Source organism: Anabrus simplex, chromosome 7 (genome assembly GCF_040414725.1).
Source record: "Anabrus simplex isolate iqAnaSimp1 chromosome 7, ASM4041472v1, whole genome shotgun sequence".
NCBI lineage: Eukaryota > Metazoa > Arthropoda > Insecta > Orthoptera > Tettigoniidae > Anabrus > Anabrus simplex.
This window is the reverse complement of record NC_090271.1, coordinates 331,281,514-331,301,842: the sequence shown is the minus strand read 5'-3', so window position 1 is coordinate 331,301,842 and position 20,329 is coordinate 331,281,514. Positions and strand designations below refer to the sequence as shown.

At 39.4% G+C, this 20,329-nt stretch overlaps 1 protein-coding gene across 1 annotated transcript; it reads left to right on the top strand.

Moving 5' to 3' along the window:
* Positions 1-586: 586 nt before the first annotated feature.
* Positions 587-19,640, top strand: LOC136877152 (hemolymph lipopolysaccharide-binding protein). Its single transcript, XM_067150962.2, has 4 exons — positions 587-707; positions 4,783-4,918; positions 11,857-12,126; positions 19,120-19,640. Exons 1-4 carry the CDS (start codon positions 597-599, stop codon positions 19,272-19,274), a joined length of 672 nt encoding a protein of 223 aa, XP_067007063.2. The 5' UTR covers positions 587-596; the 3' UTR covers positions 19,275-19,640.
* The last annotated feature ends 689 nt before the right edge of the window (positions 19,641-20,329 follow it).

Here is a 20,329-nt window from a genome sequence, read left to right as displayed (position 1 = left end):
TAGAATAGAGAGGGTAAGTTTGACTGAAATGAAGAGCAACACCGAAGACCTTAGAGAGATATGACAAAAACGGAGTCTGATAGCTGAAATTGGAAACCGGGAAATGTAATTTATTGGACACAATCTGTGTCATACAGAGTTCCTTTGTAACATCATTGAAGGAATAATCGCTCGAAAATGAGGAAGGGTCGATCCAAAGTGTCTTTTATCGAAAACCTGCTTCAGAGAATGGACTGCAAGACCTACGCAGAGTTGAAAAGACTGGCTAAGATAGACATCATTGGCTGCGGCAACAAGGCTTAGCCTTTAGAATATACAGTATATTAATATTCAAATCAGTTGTATTATTCTAGAGTTTACGGCGAAGAGTTACGAAGAACTAGGTCGTATACTATCATCTCCCGTGTCACACCTGAACACAGTTTGTTTCATCAATTTCTCTGCCCCGTTATTTCTTTTATTGTGGCCCATATTTTGTTGGTGGTGTCTGATGCACAGAGAAGGTTTTAAAGTGCGTAAACTTGATACCATGTAACGATATTCAGGTATAAACTAATCAGAGTTTGTATTCCTCTTTTCAGGTTATAGTGGCGCTGATGTTGTTCCTAAAAGGAGGAAATGGATCGTGCAGGTTAGAAAAACATGGAGGTGGATTTAGTCTTGGAGTTACAAGTCACCGCAACAACTCTGGCTTCTGGATAACGAAGGTAGTGTACTGTGGTACTGAACCTTTAGAATGCAAAGATCTTCATTTCTGTTTCCCATAGTCCAACAATCCCTTTCAGAGTTTTAATACATGTCGTACTCACACCACGATTGCACAGGGACATTGAAATAAAATGAGTGACAACTCTTTCACCGGCGCTTTGAAGTCAGTCTTATAAGCATGCTCTTGCCTGCAGGTTTACTCAAATGAAATTTAAAATGCGTTCTAATTTACTATGTGACATTGTTTATTAGCCGGTCCCATGGCGTAGGGGTAGAGTGCCTGCCTCTAGCCCGGAGCCCCGGTTTCTATTGTCGGCCAGGTCAAACAATTTTACCTGGATCTGAGGAATGGTTCGAGGTTCACTCAGCCCACGTGATTACAACTGAGGAGCTATCTGAAGCTGAGATGGAGGTCCCGCTCTAGAAAGCCACGAATGACGGCCGTGTGGAATCCTCATGCTGACCACACGACACGTCGTAGTCTGCAGGACTTCGGGCTGAGCAGCGGATGATTGGTAGGCCAAGGCCCTTCAGGACTGTTGCACCAGAGCGTTGGTTAGGTTTGGACATTGTTTATTAGCATGCAGTACATTGACGATTGTATACAAATACAGAAGGAGGATTACTTTTGTTGTTCTGTATAAACTATATTTCATGGAATAAGAAAGAATACATTTTCGGTGTTTCCAGGCTTCAAAAGTATCACATATAATCATTAATGAGAAATTCATTTAAATTTGCTTTTCGTCGCACTGACACAGGTAGGTCTTATGGCGAAGATGGGACAGGGAAGGTCGAGGAGTGGGAAGGAATTTGCCGTGGCCTTAACTTTAGGTACAGCCCCAGCATTTGCCGGGTGTTAAAATGCGAAACCACGGAAAACTATCTTCAGGGCTGCCGACAGTGTAATTCGAACATACTATCTCCCGGATACAAGCTCAAAACTTCGCAGACTTAACCGCACAGCCAACTTACCCGGTAATGAGAAATTCATTCATAAAGCAATCTTTTCCCGCCATATTTGAAGATTTGCCCCATCGATTCAGCCAGTGAAAGAGACTTGAGCAGGAAATTGAAAATTAAACTGGAACGACAAATCTCTAGGTATCAATGGGATGCAAGGTAGGAAGGCCAAATCACCAATTAACTGCTCAGTAATGATGGTGACGTCAATTATGTTAGGGAACGACGTCTTTAAATGCAACCCGATCCCTTTACACATGTCAAGTAGATTCACTTTGTGCATCATAAATGCAATTTCCACTTAAAATTTCAGCTCGTGGAGCAGAATAAAGCCCGGGTAAATGGAACGAGAATTTCCTTGGTATCAGTCACTACTGATCTGCATTAAGGGCAGTCGCCCAGGTGGAAGATTCCGTATCTGTTGATTTCCTAGACTTTTCTTAAATGATTGCAAAGAAACTGGAAATATATTGAACATCTCCCTTGGTAAGTTATTCCAATCCCCAATTCCCCTTCCTATGAACAAATATTTGCCCCAATTTGTCCTCTTAAATTGCAGCTTTATCTTCATATTGTGACCTTTCCTACTTTTAAAGACACCACACAAAGTTATTTCTCTACGGATGTCATTCCACGCTATCTCTCCACTGACAGCTCGGAACATATCACTTAGTCAAGCAGCTCGTCTTCTTTCTCCCAAGTCTTCCCAGCCCAAACTTTGCAACATTTTTGTAACGCTACTCTTTTGTCGGAAATCACCCAGAACAAATCGAGCTGCTTTTCTTTGGATTTCTTCCAGTTCTTGAATCAAGTAATCCTGGTGAGGGTCCCATACACTGCAACCATACTCTAGTTGGGGTCTTACCAGAGACTTATATGCCCTCTGCTTTATATCCTCACTACAACCCCTAAATACCCTCACAAAAATGTGCAGAGATCAGTACCATTTATTTACAATCATATATATGTGATTACCCCAATGCAGATCTTTCCTTATATTCACACCCAGATACAATGCTCCCCAAAAGGAACTTTCACCCCATCAACGCAGTAATTAAAACTGAGAGGACTTTTCCTATTTGTGAAACTCATAACCTGACTTTTAACCCCGTTTATCATCATACCATTGCCTGTTGTCCATCTCACAACATTATCGAGGTCATTTTGCAATTGCTTACAACCTTGTAACATATTTATTACTCTGTACAATTAACGTCATCTGTAAAAAGCCGAATCCCTGATCCCACTTCTTTACACATATCATTGATATTGATATATATATATATATATATATATATATAAGAAAACATGAAGCTCCATAATACTACCTTGATGAATTCCCCTCTTAATTATTACAGGGACGGATATTGCTCCGCCTACACTAATATTCTGAGTTCCAATTTCTAGAAATATAGCCACCAATTCAGTCACTCTTTCTTCTAGTCCAGTTGAACTCATTTTTGCCAGTAGTCTCCCATGATCTATCCTATCAAAAGGCCTTAGAGAGGTCAATCGCGATACAGTTCATTTGACCTCCTGAATCCAGGATATCTGCTATAACTTGCTGGAATCCTGTAAGTTGGGCTTCAGTGGAATAACCTTTCCTAAACTCAAACTGCCTTCTATCAATCCAGTTATTAATTTCGTAAACATGCCTAATATAATCGGAAAGAATGCTTTCCTAAAGCTTACATTCAATGCATGTAAAATTGACTGGCCTGTAATTATCAGCTTTGTCTATAATCCTTTCCTTTATACCAAGGGGCTACTATAGCATATCTGCACTCATTTGTTATAGCTACTTCGTGCAAGCAATAATTAAATAAGTACATCTTATTTGGTACTATATCCCAAACAATTGTCTTTAGTGTATCCCCAGAAATCTTAACAATTCCAATCGCTTTTATAGATTCCAACTTTTGTATCTTACTGTAAATGTCATTGTTATCATGGGTACATTTTAATACTTCTTCATTATTAGTCACCTCATCTATCTGGACATTATCCACGTAACGAATAATCTTTACACACTGCTGACTGAAACCTTCCGCCTTTTGAAGATCCTCGCATACACACTCCCCTTTTTAATTAATGTTTCCTGGAATGTCCTTTCTGGAACCTGTTTCTGCCTTAAGGCACCTGTATATAATCTTCCCTTTTTCACTAAAATTTGTATGACCACCCATTATGCTTGTCATCATGTTATCCTTAGCTGACTTCTTTGCTAGATTCAATTTCCTATGAAGTTCCTTCAATTTCCCCTCACTTACACAGCCATTTCTAACTCAATTTCTTTCCAACCTGCACCCCCTACTTAATCTCTTATGCATACAATAGTATAGTTGATGTTAATTCACGTTTCTCACCATCGTATTCCCCTACGTGCTGTGCAACTCCTCGGTGTATGAAATCAATCAATCAATCAATCAATCAATCAATCAATCAATCAATCAATCAATCAATCAATCAATCAATCAATCAATCAATCAATCAATCAATCAATCAACATTTAAGACTGTCCCATAGGTGGCAGATTCCGTATAAATTCTTCACCAAGTCTCTTCTTAAATTATTTCGAAAAACTTGAAAATGTGTCGACCCATACTTGCCTGAATTTATCTTCTTGAATTCTAACTTTATCTTCATATTATGATTTTTTATGACCTTTAAAGCTCCATAAATGAGTTAACGCTTTCCACACTGGAAGGGGCATTCGATATTAACTCAAGGGAGATTTCGTGCACTGTAACATACTGTAATAGCAAAGTAAAATTGCTAGAGGGTGAAAGCGCCATGATGGTGAATGCCCGTTTTCAGTGTCAGAATTTGCTGAAAGGACCATACGGCGTAATATGTTGAATACTGGAGGTTCATATCGTGTGTCTCCATACTTCTAGCCTTCACCATGTTACGCTGTATGATCCTTGCAGAAGAAAAGAAGAACAACAGCATTTCATTCACTATTATGGCACTTTCATCCTTTTCCACATTCACCCTCCAATTGATAAGAAGAATGGATTTCGGTTAATAGTGTTTTAAATCCGTTATTGAAACATATGATGTACCGTCTGGAAGACATTTAAAAATTGTAAAAATCCCATTCCATTTCAGGTTGATGTTGCGAGCCAGGAGAAGTTCGGTCAGTTATCCCAAAGACGAAGAATGACAAACTTGGAGTTTAAGGTGGCACAAGATGTAGCACTCTGCTACGGCTCCGAGATGGTTAAAATATCTACAGAAGTTACAAGTAAGTTTACCGTGTCAACATGATGCACTCTGAAATCTAATAATAGCTAGAAGATCTCCGAGTTGCTTTCATAGTCATAACTTTCAGTTAAACATTGGTTTTCTATAGAAACGTTGTAGTTCGTGAACAAAGGGCAACGGCTGAGTGACTTAGAATATAGATTAGCATCTTCGAAAATCTTCTGAGTTTTAGCTAGGGTTGAAAGGTTTTCGAAATGCCAATCAAGTAAACACTGACAAGGGAAGGATGCGTTCCAGGGAATCGCGGCTCTTCTTTGGTACACACGTTAAATTAACAAAGAATAACAGAACGGCCAAAATATTTCTTTCGGAAATTAATTCATGCGACCTACAGAAAGCGTTTTAATTCGCATGTTTCAATTGGCGCGCATGGCTACGCAGGATTACGGTGCGTGATGTTTTCTCTCGTTGAGGGACCGCGTCATCGCGGCATTGACAGAAACAATTTGTATTTTTATTCTTATTACAAGTTGCACCGACACAGACAGGTCTTATGGCAACGATGGGATGGGAAACGGCTGGGAGTGAAAAGGAATCAGCCGTGGACTTAATTAAGGCTTAATTAAGGCTGCCGACAGTGGGGTTCGTACCCACTATTTCTCGAACACTGGATACTTACTTCAGCGACTGCAGCTACCGAGCTCGGTCACACACAGAGTAAGAACACAGCATTTTGACACACGATGAACCCGATCATTTCTCATCTGGCCTGTGGTCCAGTAACGTTCTTTAATTTTTTTAATGCGCGAAAATGCATCGCTGCCGCCGCAATCGTCGTGCATTCATTTACTCACGACATTGTAAAATGAATGAAGTACTGAACGAAATATATAATACGCCCAAAGGTTTTATTACAGCAAATGTTCAATATTCCCTTCTGCTTCGATCTTCACGTAACAAGAAAAGTTCAGAGATAAATCGCCCGAGCGCTGAGGTCACTTAACCGGCCTACCACGGCTTACCTGTCTGTCTACTTCTAAATTGACGTTTTGGCAGATTTTGGCTCTGCCTGGTGGTTATGCGCTGAAGCATAGACATCCAACCAATCCCAAGCTGCTGTTCATATCGATTTATATCGGCAGAACACAATCTCGAAACCTACTTGCAAACTCTAATATTTACAGTCATCACATGGTTAACCTATCTCCCTCAGCGTGCATGGTATTTGGTACGGTTCACTATCTTTAGGCTTTACCTTCAGTAATTAGTGTGTTTTTCACATCAGTGGAGTGTTCCCTTTGAAGGCCATGGACTCCTTCCTGTTGCAGCCATTAGCGGAGAGTGATGTGTTATTTCTTCATTCTCTTTTATTCTTCATAATATATTCTCTTATTAGTGTCAGATGTTGTTAGTAAGTGTAGATTTTGTGAATTTGTTTTCAATCCATATTCATTCGTTTTTCTGAGTACGGTATTACATTTTACAAGGGCTGTTTGCCGCGGTCGTATTGCATCAGCTGTTCGCGTGGGCGTAGCGCGCTGGCAACAGAGGAAAGGTGATGCTCATTTGTTTTGCGAAACTTCAATTTAGAAGTAACGCCGTGCGGAGTATAGACGCTGAGGTACACGGCACGTGAAATGCGATGGAGTGCCATCATGACGCAGCCAAATTCGCCGCCTAATATACAGGGGAACATCTTCCAATAATCAACGCAGTGATCCTACCATGAAACGGTGACATTTTTGGCCGTTCAGGCAAGGAGAAATGATATGCGGCCCGATTACACAGTCACCAACAATGCCGGCCCAATAATATTGACACTAAACCGATGTTGAAATGTGCGCACGCGCACTACTGTCACATGAGGGTTTTCTTCCGCCCTCCTCCATGCAGTCGCCTGCCAGTCGTCACGAAGACTGAATGATGAGTTTGTCGCCGATTAGGGTTTCGAGTGCCATAAATCAGTGTGTATTCTCCCCCGTTGCCATTGGTGCGGATCCGCCATTTCTTTGGTGTACCGAAACGGAGCCATTCTCAACAACTCATACCGCAAACTTAATGCCCAACATGGACAGAACAGGCTACTGCGGCTGGGAAGGAGCATTATCACCCCACTTCCCCTCCCTTCCCTGCAGCACAGTAGTGACAGCGGTATGCGCTCTGCCGCACCAAAGAGGGCGAGTTTGTCGCGCGCCCAAAAGTAGCAAAGTAGTCTCATTTTCTCGAGTTGACACATTTTCTCCGCCAATGTGACTGCGCCGTCGTTCTGTACATAACACGAAGAACATCCCTGCTGTTTTCCCAGTATAATTTACGTTAATTACCGGGGGGCAAACGCGACAAGGCGTAGAGCTAACTACTCCACCCATCCAAGGGCCATCATGGCCTGTACAGAGATTACTTTCCTTTCGATTTTGTCTGCCTGTTTCAACATCAGAGGATAATAGCTCAGTTCTGGAATAGCCGGGTTATGCCCTAGGCTATGTACCATTTGAACAGCACACAGTGACATACCAAGGGCATATGCAAATTATTGGACGAGCTCGCTAGGTGTTTCGGTTTCCACGTGAAAATGTAATTTCCCGCTGCTGTAAAGATATCGTCAGGAGCCATTAACTCACCAAGGTTAGGTATTCTCATTCCATTAAAGAGCACTCTTTCACGATATCGAGTGACGTTTAGTAATGCCAAGCATAATAATAACAACGTTAAAAGCATAAACATGTTAGGGACTTGGATTCAAACCTCACAGGTCATCTGCGTATCTGATACTATCCAAATGTTTCACAGACTGAGCTATTAATTCACGGGATAGCTCACAAATAAACCTAGATTCTTGTATTGAAGTACAGCAATCCTCGTCATCTGTCTATTACAATCAGTCATATGAATCTAAGTCGGTGCTTAACTTAATGTAATGATGAACTAACATCGAAATCGCATTTCAGCCTATTAAGACGTATTACGTGAAAATAAAGGTATGTATTGAAGAGATGTTAAGTGTAGAACAAAAATGATCAACCGGACATTGGTGGGATCCGAACCCACAACATCGACGCGAAATCGGGAGGTTGCCGCTTTGGATCCCACTAGTGTCCAGTTGCCATTTTTGTTCTGCACTTAACGTCTCTTCAACACGTACTCAGAAGTATGAGGTGAGGAAGTATATGCGATGAATAATGCGTGGTTGTTCTTTGACAGTCGTGATCTGACGGAGCGAATCCTAGCACGTTTAGCCCCCCTCCCCCCCGGTCTCCGGACCTAGCAGACATTCAGCAGCAAACCGCGCTAGGCACGGCGAGGCGAGGAGAGAGGGACGCAGGACTTGGAGTGCAGTATCAGTTTCCGATACCTTGCTATCAGAAATATGTGCGACGTTATTTTCTCATTGTTTTCTACTTTTGTAAATGGAACAATGTGTCAGATGCTCACACCATAATGTGCTCTAGATTTCCATCATTCTCATTTGAGGTTTGGTCTTCACCGATAGCCTTGGTAGCCCTCAGTATACGCAACTGCCGTAAACACAACTAAGAAACTGTCCAGATCTCAGTCCGCATACACAAATTCAGTGATATACGATTATATGAGCCCATATTTATTCATATACAGGCACTAAACTTAAGAAAATAAAGGATTTTGTATTCAATACACTTCTTTAAATGAAGAAAGAGTTCAACAAACAGCAAAACTGGATGAATTAGAATATAGATGTTGAGAAGTTCACGAGATAGCAGGCGATACGAGAGCTGATAAGAATTGACATGGGATTCCGCAGGTTGTTGTTAAAAATGAAACAAAAGAATACAAAGCAATGAAGATTAACATTATAATGTACTTATATAAAAGTAATTTAATTTACAGATAGTTTCCTTCCAATATCAAACGACAGTAACATCCACACGTAAGTGGGGACTTAAACTCAATCTTCTTTTCGTTTTTGAAGACCGTGTTGCACATAACCTATGAAATAACGCAACATACATGGGTTACATCACTTAAGGAGCACATTTAGCTGTTTTGTTCGATACATATAGTATTATTTTTATTATTATTAAAAAAATAAATCGCAATTGGGAAATATCCCGGTGGGAATGATCATTTACAGCAGTGTGATAATGAAGTTAAATTATAATTACACAACAACAACAACAAAAACTAGTAATGTACAGCAACCAATTCCATGGGAAGAAAATAATACAAGAAATTACTAATTTAACATTCAAAATCCAGCATCGTTATCATTTCCAAATTCACACGTAATTTAAGTACAGTGAAACTTCGGAATGCGAGTAACTTGGTCTACGAGTGTTTTGCAAGACGAGCAAATATTTTCAATAAATTGTAACTTGATAAGCGAGTGAGGTTCCGCAATACGAGCGTCACGTGTGCCTAGGTTTTCCCCTCCCCTGTGCCTTTGTTGAATGGATGAACGAGGTCTTTGTTCCTGTAGTGAAGAAATACCTTTCAGAAAATAATCTGCCGCTCAAAGTCTTACTGGTTATAGACAATGCTCCTGCTCATCTTCAGGCCTTGAAACCTTGAGGACGACTTACTGGAAGAATTCAAGTTCGTTAAGATTAAGTTCCTTCCTACCAACACTACTCGAGCCTATGGATCAGCAAGTAATTTCGAACTTCAAGAAGCTATACACCAAAGCACTATTTCAGCGATGGTTCGAAGTGACCGAAGGAATAAACTTTACCTTCCGTGAGTTTGGGAGAAATCATTTCCCTATCGTGAACTGCCTGAAGGTGATTGATAAAGCCGGGGATGGAGTCACCAAGAGAACTCTCACTTCCGCTTGGGGAAATCTGTGGCCTGACTGTGTTTTTGGACGTGAATTTGAGGGGATTGTTGGCGAAAGTGAGCCGCCGTTTGTTGATGAATCTGTGTCCTTAGGGAAGACTATGGGGCTGGATGTGAATGACGTGGACATTCAAGAGCAGGTGGAAGAACATAGCCAGAAACTGACCACCAACGAACTGATGGTCCTGCATCGCGAACAACAGGATGAGGTTATGGACCGAGATTCGGAAGAAGTGCAAAATGTGGGAAACGGTGCAAAATTTTGTAGAAAAACGCCACCGGAATAAGGCTGTAGCAGTACGAGCGACGAATCAGTTCAGAGATAATGCAATATCACATTTTAATGAAATCCTAAAAAAGAGGCAAAAGCAACAGCCATTGGACAGCTTCCTCGTTAACGTTGCACGAAAAGGAAACAGTTCCAGCGAGCTAACAGATAGCAGTGACTCCGGTAGTGGAATTCGTGCTACAAGGTAACACTTCTCTTGTCATCTCTCTCGTCTCCCTTTCACCAACAATAATTCTATTGTAAACTGCAGTTTAATTTGTTTTAACTTATATTTTGTTGTGGACGAATAATCTGCGTTTCAATTGTTTGTTATGAGAAAGCTTGTTTTGATATATGAGCGCTTTAGATTACTAGCATGTTGCCAGAATGAATTATGCTCACAATCCAAGGTTTCACTGTACACAAAATTTTACACTATAACTTACAGTAGATTGAGCGTTCCAATTACTATTAACTTAGCATTGTAAATAAGGCACCTTCATATAAAATATTCACTTGTACCTAAAATAATTCAGATACCTTAATATTACAATTTACAGTGGGTTCAACGTTGCATTACAATATGGCACCATCGCATAGACGTTTACACACAATTTACAGAATGCTGGAGTCTATTCTTGAAGCATCTTACATTTTTGGGCAAAGACTTTAAGATAGCTGCAGGTAATGCATTTCAATAATCAATTTTTGGATTTACAAATGAATATTTACGGTTAGGTATCGCATACGTATCTACGAAATGTCACTGTAATATTTGTCCCAAATGGAACAAATAATTCCTTTTAGACAAATAAAGTCGAAAATCTGCGGTAAATTAAGAAATAGTAGGAAATATTTTACTTGCAGATAGTGATATGGATACATAAATTACTACCTTAAAACTATTTTTTTCTGCTACGTCGCAACGTTTGCGTATATGTTTTGTTTGTCTAACACTTTGGTGTGTGATGTCTTTGCTCACTGAAGTTGTTTGAATTAATTAGCTGCTCATTCGTTTTGTGCGCTAATTCATCCATTAAATGATATATTTATTGGTACGGGAATCATGTTATTTTGCTGTTTGGACCGTTAGCCATATGGACAAAGGTAATGAAAATTCACAGACATAGCACTCCCATTCGTCGGTGCTAGCCCTGGACCTCAAGATAGAAACATAATACGGCACGAGCAGCGGAATACAAGATAAGGGAGTCTTGTCTACAACCCGTAAGTACGTATACATATTTCTCTAGATATTTCTCTAGTAAGTCAGTAAGTAAGTAATTTATTGAACTTTGCAGGCATTTAGCCCAGATAAATGTTCACAATTCTATTAGATAAAACAAATAACCATTAAACCCAGTGAACTGAACAATTATAGACAGAACTAAAAACCCACCAATTAAATTACTAAATGGCCCCTTACACGGGCGGATGACTAGTCCAGATGTAAGGACCAAACCTACAACCCTCTAATCTTACAACTAACTTGGTGTCTCCCCACGGTATTTCTTAATTTACCGAAGACTTTGCACTTCATTTGTGTAAACGGAATTAATGTGTTCCATTAGGGACAAATATTACAGTGACATTTCGTAGATACGTATGCGCTACATAACCAATATTTACCGTAGTTAGTTGCCTGCGATCTACCTTTTATTTTATGGCGATGACCCGTCCTGCTTTTGTAACAGGGCTTTTCTAGTCGACTGTTCAACTCTCCCAAAGCTGGCTTATTCGTGTAAGCATTATGCATGGCGCATAACCGTGATCGTTTCCCTCTAATCCCCAGTGTCTCCCACCCAAGATTTTCTATCGTACTTGTCACACTACTTCTGGGATTTGAATCGTTAAGCACGAATCTTGCAACCATGTTTATGAACGTATGCATCTTTGTGCAGCTCGTGGAATGGAACCACCGGCCGGCTACGAGATGATCAATGGTTTGGGATTCTACAAGCTTCACACCAGTCCAGCTTCATGGGAAACTGCCAGAGCGACATGTGAGCAGGAGGGCGGCCATCTCATCGTAGTACACACCCATGGAGAAGCAGTGGTGGTGCAGGAAATGTTAGCTCGATTTTCGGCCACACCGAAATCTGAGGCGGACAGATATTGCCTTGTTGGTATTCATATTCGATATTCCGACAAGATATTCAGATCCATATTTGGTAAGAAAATGCATTACCTTCATTATTTCATTGTATTATACACGTCATGGTGCAGGTAGATTTGATTATTGCTGGATGCAAAGATAGGCGTATGATCAACCCTTCCTAAGATTTTCACAGGCAGACACACGGAGTTTTCGCTCACAAACCTAATGTAGTAGATCATATGAAGAACAATGATTGTATACGAAAGTCAAACATGAAAATGATATCAGTATTATTGTACAAGTAAGTAAAATCCACGCCAGATTCATATAGAGCCCCACGATAATTGTGCGTAGTTTTGTTCAGACTTCGGGGGGTTTGCTTAGAAATTGAAATTATGAACGACAATGCAAATCTCAGTTCAGTTTTCACCTCTTAAACACATTTAAAGGCAAGCACAAGGGCGGATACACATTCAGTTCTTAGTCCACTTCAGAAGTGATAATTTAATATTTCTACCAACTAACACTATTAATACACAAACCATATTTAAGGAAGGAGTAAGTAAGTAATTTTCCAAGTATTATTTTTGGTATGACTGGACATTTCACATTTTTGTGGGAGAGACTATGCTAATACTATACCGCATATCGGGCAGGTTTTGTACAGTAGAGGCTTAAGTGTGAAAGAGCGCCCCTCACATGCTATATATTTTCGACTATCTTACGTTCATAATCGTTGTCTGCGACCTCCAGGAATTTTTTATTATTTCTTGTACGCCACACCAATTCAGGTAAGACTTACGCTGAAAATGAGAAACCAACTTCAGGGCTGCTGACAATGTGGTTCGAATCCACCATCTTCCGAAAGCAATCTCACAGCAATGAGACACGAACATAAAAACGAAACTTCCTCGGTAAGTAACTAGTTATGTCTGCTATACAGTGTTGCCAGGGAGTGCTACTCTCTCATGAGAGTGTACCAAGTCTTGTTCTCCATAACAGAAAACAAAAAGTTTATACCTGCTTTGAAACAAGTTGTGCTGAGTGACACGTTGCAATTTTGCATAATCCAAATATTTTCCTGGAAGTTTTCATCATCCTAGAAAGAGACTATGTGAGGAAACCCTGGACAAAAAATCATCATTATCCGTGGAACAGTAAGAAGGAAACTGTGATATATTACTAAAAAGATGGGAAATATTGTACATTATCTTTGAGATGTTATAATCAGAATTTTGACATTATTGAAGTTGCTTCTGGTTGGCAGGAAGCATGCCAATATTGGGATATGTGCAGCATTTGTCAACAACTTTTGTAGCATATTTAACAATCGAATGAATATTGGCTGTTTTCTCCTCTGTTAAGCTGGGTCTGCCCCCTTAGATGAATGTGTTATGTCCGTTAATAAAACCAATGAGTGCCGGTATATCTGCAGTGTATATCAAATACTTAACATGGTGCAGACATAAAACTTGGTATTCGGAAAGTCTTTTAGAAATACAGGAATATACATTTTGTTTTCGTTTTCGGGAAAGGCAAATAATGGGTGTGAAAGAAGTGAAAAAAAAAGTGTTGAATTTTTTCTAATGGGATACGTATATCTGAAAAACTGAAGGTGTTACAGACGTGGAAATAGGTATTAGAAATCTCCTTAAAAATAAAGAAACACGTAATATTTTGTTGGTTTTCGACTTGAGAGAAGACCCTTTCTCACATGTACAGATCTATGTCGCATGGTCATCTTAGCCCGAAAAGGCAATACTACAAACGTGCTTTACAAAGGGTTTCTAGGATACATGAAACTCAGTTTTTCGGTGAGTTGTTATACTTTAGAGATTTTCAGACAATGTCTTTCCTATTTACAAAGCATTGTTCCTGCATTTAAAAAATCGAATTCATAAAATCAGTGTGTTGAATAAAATCCACGTTACGCTAAAATGAGTGTGCTCATATCACGACATGATTAAGACCTATCGCCGGTTGAAAGAGTTCTCATGGTTCCACAGTCCAGTCATTATAAGATGTTCAGTTCAGTTATAAAGAATTTAACCACTTAACGTACCATATCCTGACTTAAAACACACAGTTTTAAACAATTCCTTTACATTGGGTAGATATTACGCGTCGACTGCCTGGATGGAGAAATCAGAAAAATATGGCAGGTGTGCTTAGCAATCAGTGGACTGGGAAAATACTATCTGTAAAAATGTCTGGATCTACTATATTTAGTGGACGTCCAAATATTAACTAGTGACTGTGGCCGTGAAAATGTTTAATATCTCAGATTAATTAGGCGTAATGACAAAAACCTGCGACTTTGCTCGCGTGGATTTTGTAATTGGATAAAAGTGATCCTTCCTCGGTACTATACTAAGATGTTATCTAAAAATCCCTAAAGTATAAAAACTCAACGAAAAATTGAGTTCCATTTACCCCAAAAACTCTTTGTAAAGGACGTTTGTAGTATTGTCTTTTGAGGCTTAGAGGACTATGCGACATAGAACTGTACATATGAGAAGCAGTCTTCTCCCAAGTCGAAAATAAAACAAAAAATATTGCAAATTTCTTTATTTTAAACGTGTGACGGTATTTAAGGTACCTAACCTCCCAAATAAACCCTTTGGACTGGGTCCTGTACTCCTAGAAATTTGTGTCAATGAATCTTGTGAAAGAACATTATCGTTTCACATTTAATGTGAAATTTCTCGCCGTTCTTGTTTCATTTCGCGCTGCGAAGTGCTACGCTCTGGCGACTAAGCTTTAAACTTTTAGTCTGCCCGATGGGTTCTGCGCTTGTGCGCATGCCCCGCTGCGCGGCGTGAGCACGCTGGCAGTTAGAATTGAATCGCCATGGAAAGAAGTCGTGTGGGTTGGACCGGTGGATGGTTCGGGGCAGGCCCCTGTGGGCATGTGGTGCCCTATAAACCTTGGAGCTGGCCTCGATTAGTTTCAGATTGGTGCACGAGCAGTTAAACTGCATTTTATAGTCGACTTGAAGCCTGGTTGCGTAAGGTAACTGAATGTAGCTCGCGGCGTCTCTTCCCTGTTCATGGATCGAAATCTTACTTTTTTTTAAAAATCTAAGAACTGAAAAATTTCAAGGAAAATCTTGGTCAGAAGTGAAAAAAAGTGATCTCTACCCGGGATGATAATAATAATAATAATGGTAATCCCCGATCGGTGTAATGACTGCATATTCGCTACGTTACCATGTGTTCACAAAGAAGCTTCATGTTAGTGTTTTAGTAGGGAAAAACAGTGCGGACTAAAATCAAAATTTATTTTAATCATAACTTTGATTTCATCTGAAAAAATTTCTGGAAATTTATGTAAATGGAGAGCCACCGCAAGGTTGTGTTGAAATTGGGTTAACCTTCCTCAATTTTCTTCTTTGGGGGCTGGTTTTGGGGTTAATTATTGTTTTCTCTTCTGCCTTTTTGTGGCTCTTATTTATTTATTTTTGCTTTTGGGGCTTTTTTGTGTCCGTTTTTGTCCTTGCGGGCACGCGTTGTTGTTGTTGTTGCCTTGGCAACGGGTTGTAGATTTGATTGTTGGGTTAACTTGGATTTTAATCGGGGCGTGGTGTTTTGTGGTACATTCCTTTATGTGGATGTGATTGATTTTGGTGTGTTCTAAGTGTAAAGTAAACATTTATTTCGCCAGTTATTTTTCCCGGTTCCGTAAATTTCGAAATGTGGTTTCGCGTGTTTTGGTGGTATTATATACTATCCCTTGCGAAGACTCGCCGTCCAGTAAGAGTTATCTTGTGAATTTTACTACAACCTAGGCCTAACTTTTCTAGATTTTAAGTTTAACAATTTTAGAATATCCGACCAGTTGAGTAGATAAGCTTTAATTCTTGTGTTTCATTAGTTTTCTTATCGAGGTCAGCGTTCTATTTTCTTTTAAAACTTATTTATTTAATTTATACTTTGTTGTCCTTTTAAATTTATGTCATTTCAAACACTATTAATTTTATTCAATTATGTTAATTGGTTTTTCATTTGTTGGTCTGAGCATTCCACTACTGGAAGACTTTTCATTGTTTATTAGAGTTATCCAGTGAGTTTAAATAATACTTCAAGACCTTTAATTTCAAGTTAAATTCCATTTTCTCCTTTAATTTTGCAATATATTTATTTTTTTGAAATAAGGTGAATTGAAGTCATTTATTTACTTACTAATGGTGGATTTTCATTTCACTAAGTCAATGAAGCACTGTCACTGTTTCTTACTTAATTCTGCCCGCTGTCTCTATCTGCTTCCCTCCTACTTCCAAGGTAAGTGTTCTTTTGCTCTTGTTTGGTGATTCTTGTGTGTTGTTTTGCTTGACCTTTCTGCCCGCTCTATGCTGTTCGCTTTATCTCCCCTTTTGGGGGCGGACACGCTACTAACCTTCTCACCTGGGGGACTCTCTCTCAGGGATATGAGGTTTTAAACCCAGCATCCGATGGTTGTTTCTGGACCTTGTGGATGGTGTAGGCTTGAAGAGGAGATTTCATAAAACCATTTCAATGTCCGTAACATCTTCAGTTTTTAAGATAAAAGTATCCCCATAAGAAATTATTCAACTCTTTTTTTCACTTCTTTCACATCCATTATTTGCTTTTCCCGAAAACAATTACAAAATTCATGTTCCTGTATTTTTAAAGGACTTTCCGAATACGAAGTTTCATGTCTATAACATTTTAAGTATTTTACGTAAACTGCAGATATAGCGGTACTCATTGTACATATTAACAGACTAACACTTTCTTCTATCGGGGGAGACTCAGCCTAAGAGAGGAAAAATAAGGCCAATATTAATTCGATAGTTAAATATGCTACAAAAGTCATTGACAAATGCTGCACATATCCCGAAATTGGCATGTTTTCTGGCAACCAGAAGCAACTTTAATAACGTCAAAATTCTGATTATAACATTTTAAAATAAAATGTTCAATAATTTCCGCCTTTTTAACAATATATCACAGTTGCCTTCATAAGTATCTTACTGTTCCACGCATAATGATACTTTATTAAGGTTTTCATCACATAGTGCTTTACTACAATCTGCACCTCATTCAGGTCAATAGGATTTATAATAGATTTTATATAACATATATATTTATTTACCAAAAAACTAATACTTTCAGGTGCTCAGAATAAAAACTCGATAGAAATATGTAAATCACAGTGAATGTTAGTGATTGAGGTTCTTTTTAGGCGGACGTTTGATACACACATAAAAAAAGGAAAAGACGAAAATTCTTATAAACTTCGAATTTATAAGGGAAACAGTGATATATTGTTAAAAATGTGGGAAGTTTTGAACATTTTATTTTACAACGTTATAATTAGAATTATTTTATTGAAGTTGCTTGTGTTTGCCAGGAAAAAATGAAATGTCGTACGGCTTTTAGTGCCGGGATATCCGAGGACGGGTTCGGCTCGGCAGGTGCACGTCTTTATATTTGACACCGGTAGGCAACCTGCGCGTTGTGATGAGGATGAAATGATTATGAAGACAAAACAAACACCCAGTCCCCTTTCCGTAGTAATTAACCAAGTAAGGTTAAAATCCCCGACCGGGCCGGGAATCGAACCCGGGACCCTCTGAACCGAAAGCCAGTACGCTGACCGCTGGCAGCCAACGAGTCGGACTGTTTGCCAGGAAACATGCACATATCCGAAAATGTGCAGCATTTTTCAACAACTTTTGTAGCATATTTAACAATAGAATGAATATTTGATTTTTTTCTCTGTTAAGTTAATACTTCAAGCGAAAGTGTTGGGGAAGGAAAGAAGCGGACAGCCTAGGAAGAAATACTCAGACTATATCGAGAAGAGAGTAGGATGTGACAATAATTGTGTGCAAGTGATGACGACAGCAAATGACAGTGAAGAGTGGTTGCGTCAGCAAGGATGTGAATGAATGAATGAATGTTAATAAAGAAATTTGCCGCTTACGGTTTTGACCCCCCTTAAAATTTCTGAAGCACTGTGTTTTAATCAAATAATATGAAATATAGCGTAGTGCAAAAGTCAGCCGTCACTGAACTTACAGTACATACATAGGAATTTGTAAAATGGTTGAAATAAATATTATTCTACGGCGTAAGATCATCCTTGTGTTCGGCATGATATTCTCTTGATCATATTTCTGTCGGTAGTTATATACGCGGTGGTCACAATGCGACTCGTTACGAGTTATTAGCTTTGAAGAACTTCATTTCACCATTTCGCAACAACTCAGACATTTTCTCGGTCATGAGTTTGCAAAGAGTAAATGGGGAGTTTATGTTCAGAAGGTGCTATTTCCACTTCAGAAATATTCAGTATTTCGTCCACATACGTTGCAGTAGATGAATGAGCAATCCAGACGAAAATGTGCTGTCTAATTCCTTAAACGCTGTACCATACCCGATCTTGCGAACGTTCTATGTAACTCGTGTTATACATTTCTTGAGTTTTCCTTAAACTTTCTTGAATGAAAACCTACAAACTGTTTTCCAGTCAATGACCGGGTCAGGGACGGGATGAATGAAGCCCCCAACTTGCGGCGGAGACAGAAATTGTGTCGGCTGCCGAGGCCCGTCGCACTTCTCTGGGGTAATGATTTATGACTGACAGATGAAATGAAATAATATTGGAGAGTGTTGCTGGAAAGAAAGATGACACAGAAAACCGGAGTACCAGCAGAAAAGCCTGTACCGCTTCCGCTTTGTCCAGCATAAATCTCACATAGAGTGACCGGGATTTGAACCACAGTATCAAGCAGTAAGAGGACGGCGCGCTGTCACCTGAGCCACGGAGTCTCTTCCCAAAAATTCTTTGAGGGAATAGTACCTTTTGAGGGGATATTCGTCACATTAGACTGCTGTTGTTGTTGTCGTATATGAGTTCAAATATTTCGGTACTATCTGAGTAATTGAGCGGGACGTGACGAAAGGTTTCGTGAAATATATTTAGTCTTCCTGAGGCTCTTCCCTTTCAAATTATTTAAACCCAAATTGTATTATGCGTTACTATCCTATGTCGTGTTGCCGTCATTCTAAACGTGTTTGTATTCTCTCTCATTGTTCAGGTGAGCCACTGACCAGTTGCTGCTACAACACGTGGGCCCCTGGTCAACCCAAAGCCTTGAACAACACACTGTGCGGTGTCATGGATCGTTTTGGTCGATACCATGACGTCGACTGCACTTCATGGAAATATGTCTTCATTTGCGAGTTTCCATAGAGTAGAACGGACAGCTGTACGAATAACTATTGGAATAGAATTTCATTTTACTACTAAAATTTGAACGAGGATTCCATGTTAAGGTAATATGTCAATCTGACACAAAGTGATCCGTGATTTTTTCCCGATACGTTGCAGTTATCCTTAGAACGGATAAAATGTTGAAATAAGAACGAACGTAAAGACTGATAAGCAGAGACAATGTTTTCGTGATTAAAGCATCATTGTGAAGTTATTTAGAACTTGTTTCTGAGTATGTATAAGCTGTCAGCATGTCATGTTCTGTCATATTACGGCCATTATAACATTAAAATTACCTTGATTGCACAATTATGTCACAATAAAAGAATAATAATATTTACAATACTGAAACAAATTTTAATGTAATTTTACCTAAAATCTTAAACTACTTACATTATTGAATTTATTTTAAATTTAATTACAATTCAGAAAAGAAAGTCCATGGACATATTTTGAGGAATTACAAGTACAGCCGACTAAAACTGTAACTTAAAATCTCTTCAGTGTGTTGAACACACAGGTTAAATATTATACTACAACATACCTGTAAAGAAACACATTAGTAAACACGGGATAAAAATACTCACTATTAAACTTTTTAAACTACGCATGCAATTCAATAAGTATGTGGCTCTATGGCGTTTTATACTTACCAGCCACTGGATGGCGTCGTTGTCTACGTCTGCGGTAGGTTGCAGCGTTATCAGATCAGTACAGCTTGTGCTGTGGCGACGTATAAAGAAGACCCCGCCACTCCATGTTTGCACCAAGGAGGAACAGCGTTCCGTAATCCAATTTTTTGTGGTCTGAGTGTGTACCAGAGCGGAAATTCATACAAGACTTTCAGCACAATACGGGGACAATGTTTTGCCACAACGAAGTGTTTCCTAGTGGATTGAAGAGTTCAGATGGGATCGCACGAGCGTGAAGGATGCGGAAAGAACCGCGTATCCATCTGCAGCGGTAACTGATACCTATATTGAACAAGTGCATGATATGATCCTGAATAACAGACGAGATGACGTGGCAAACGA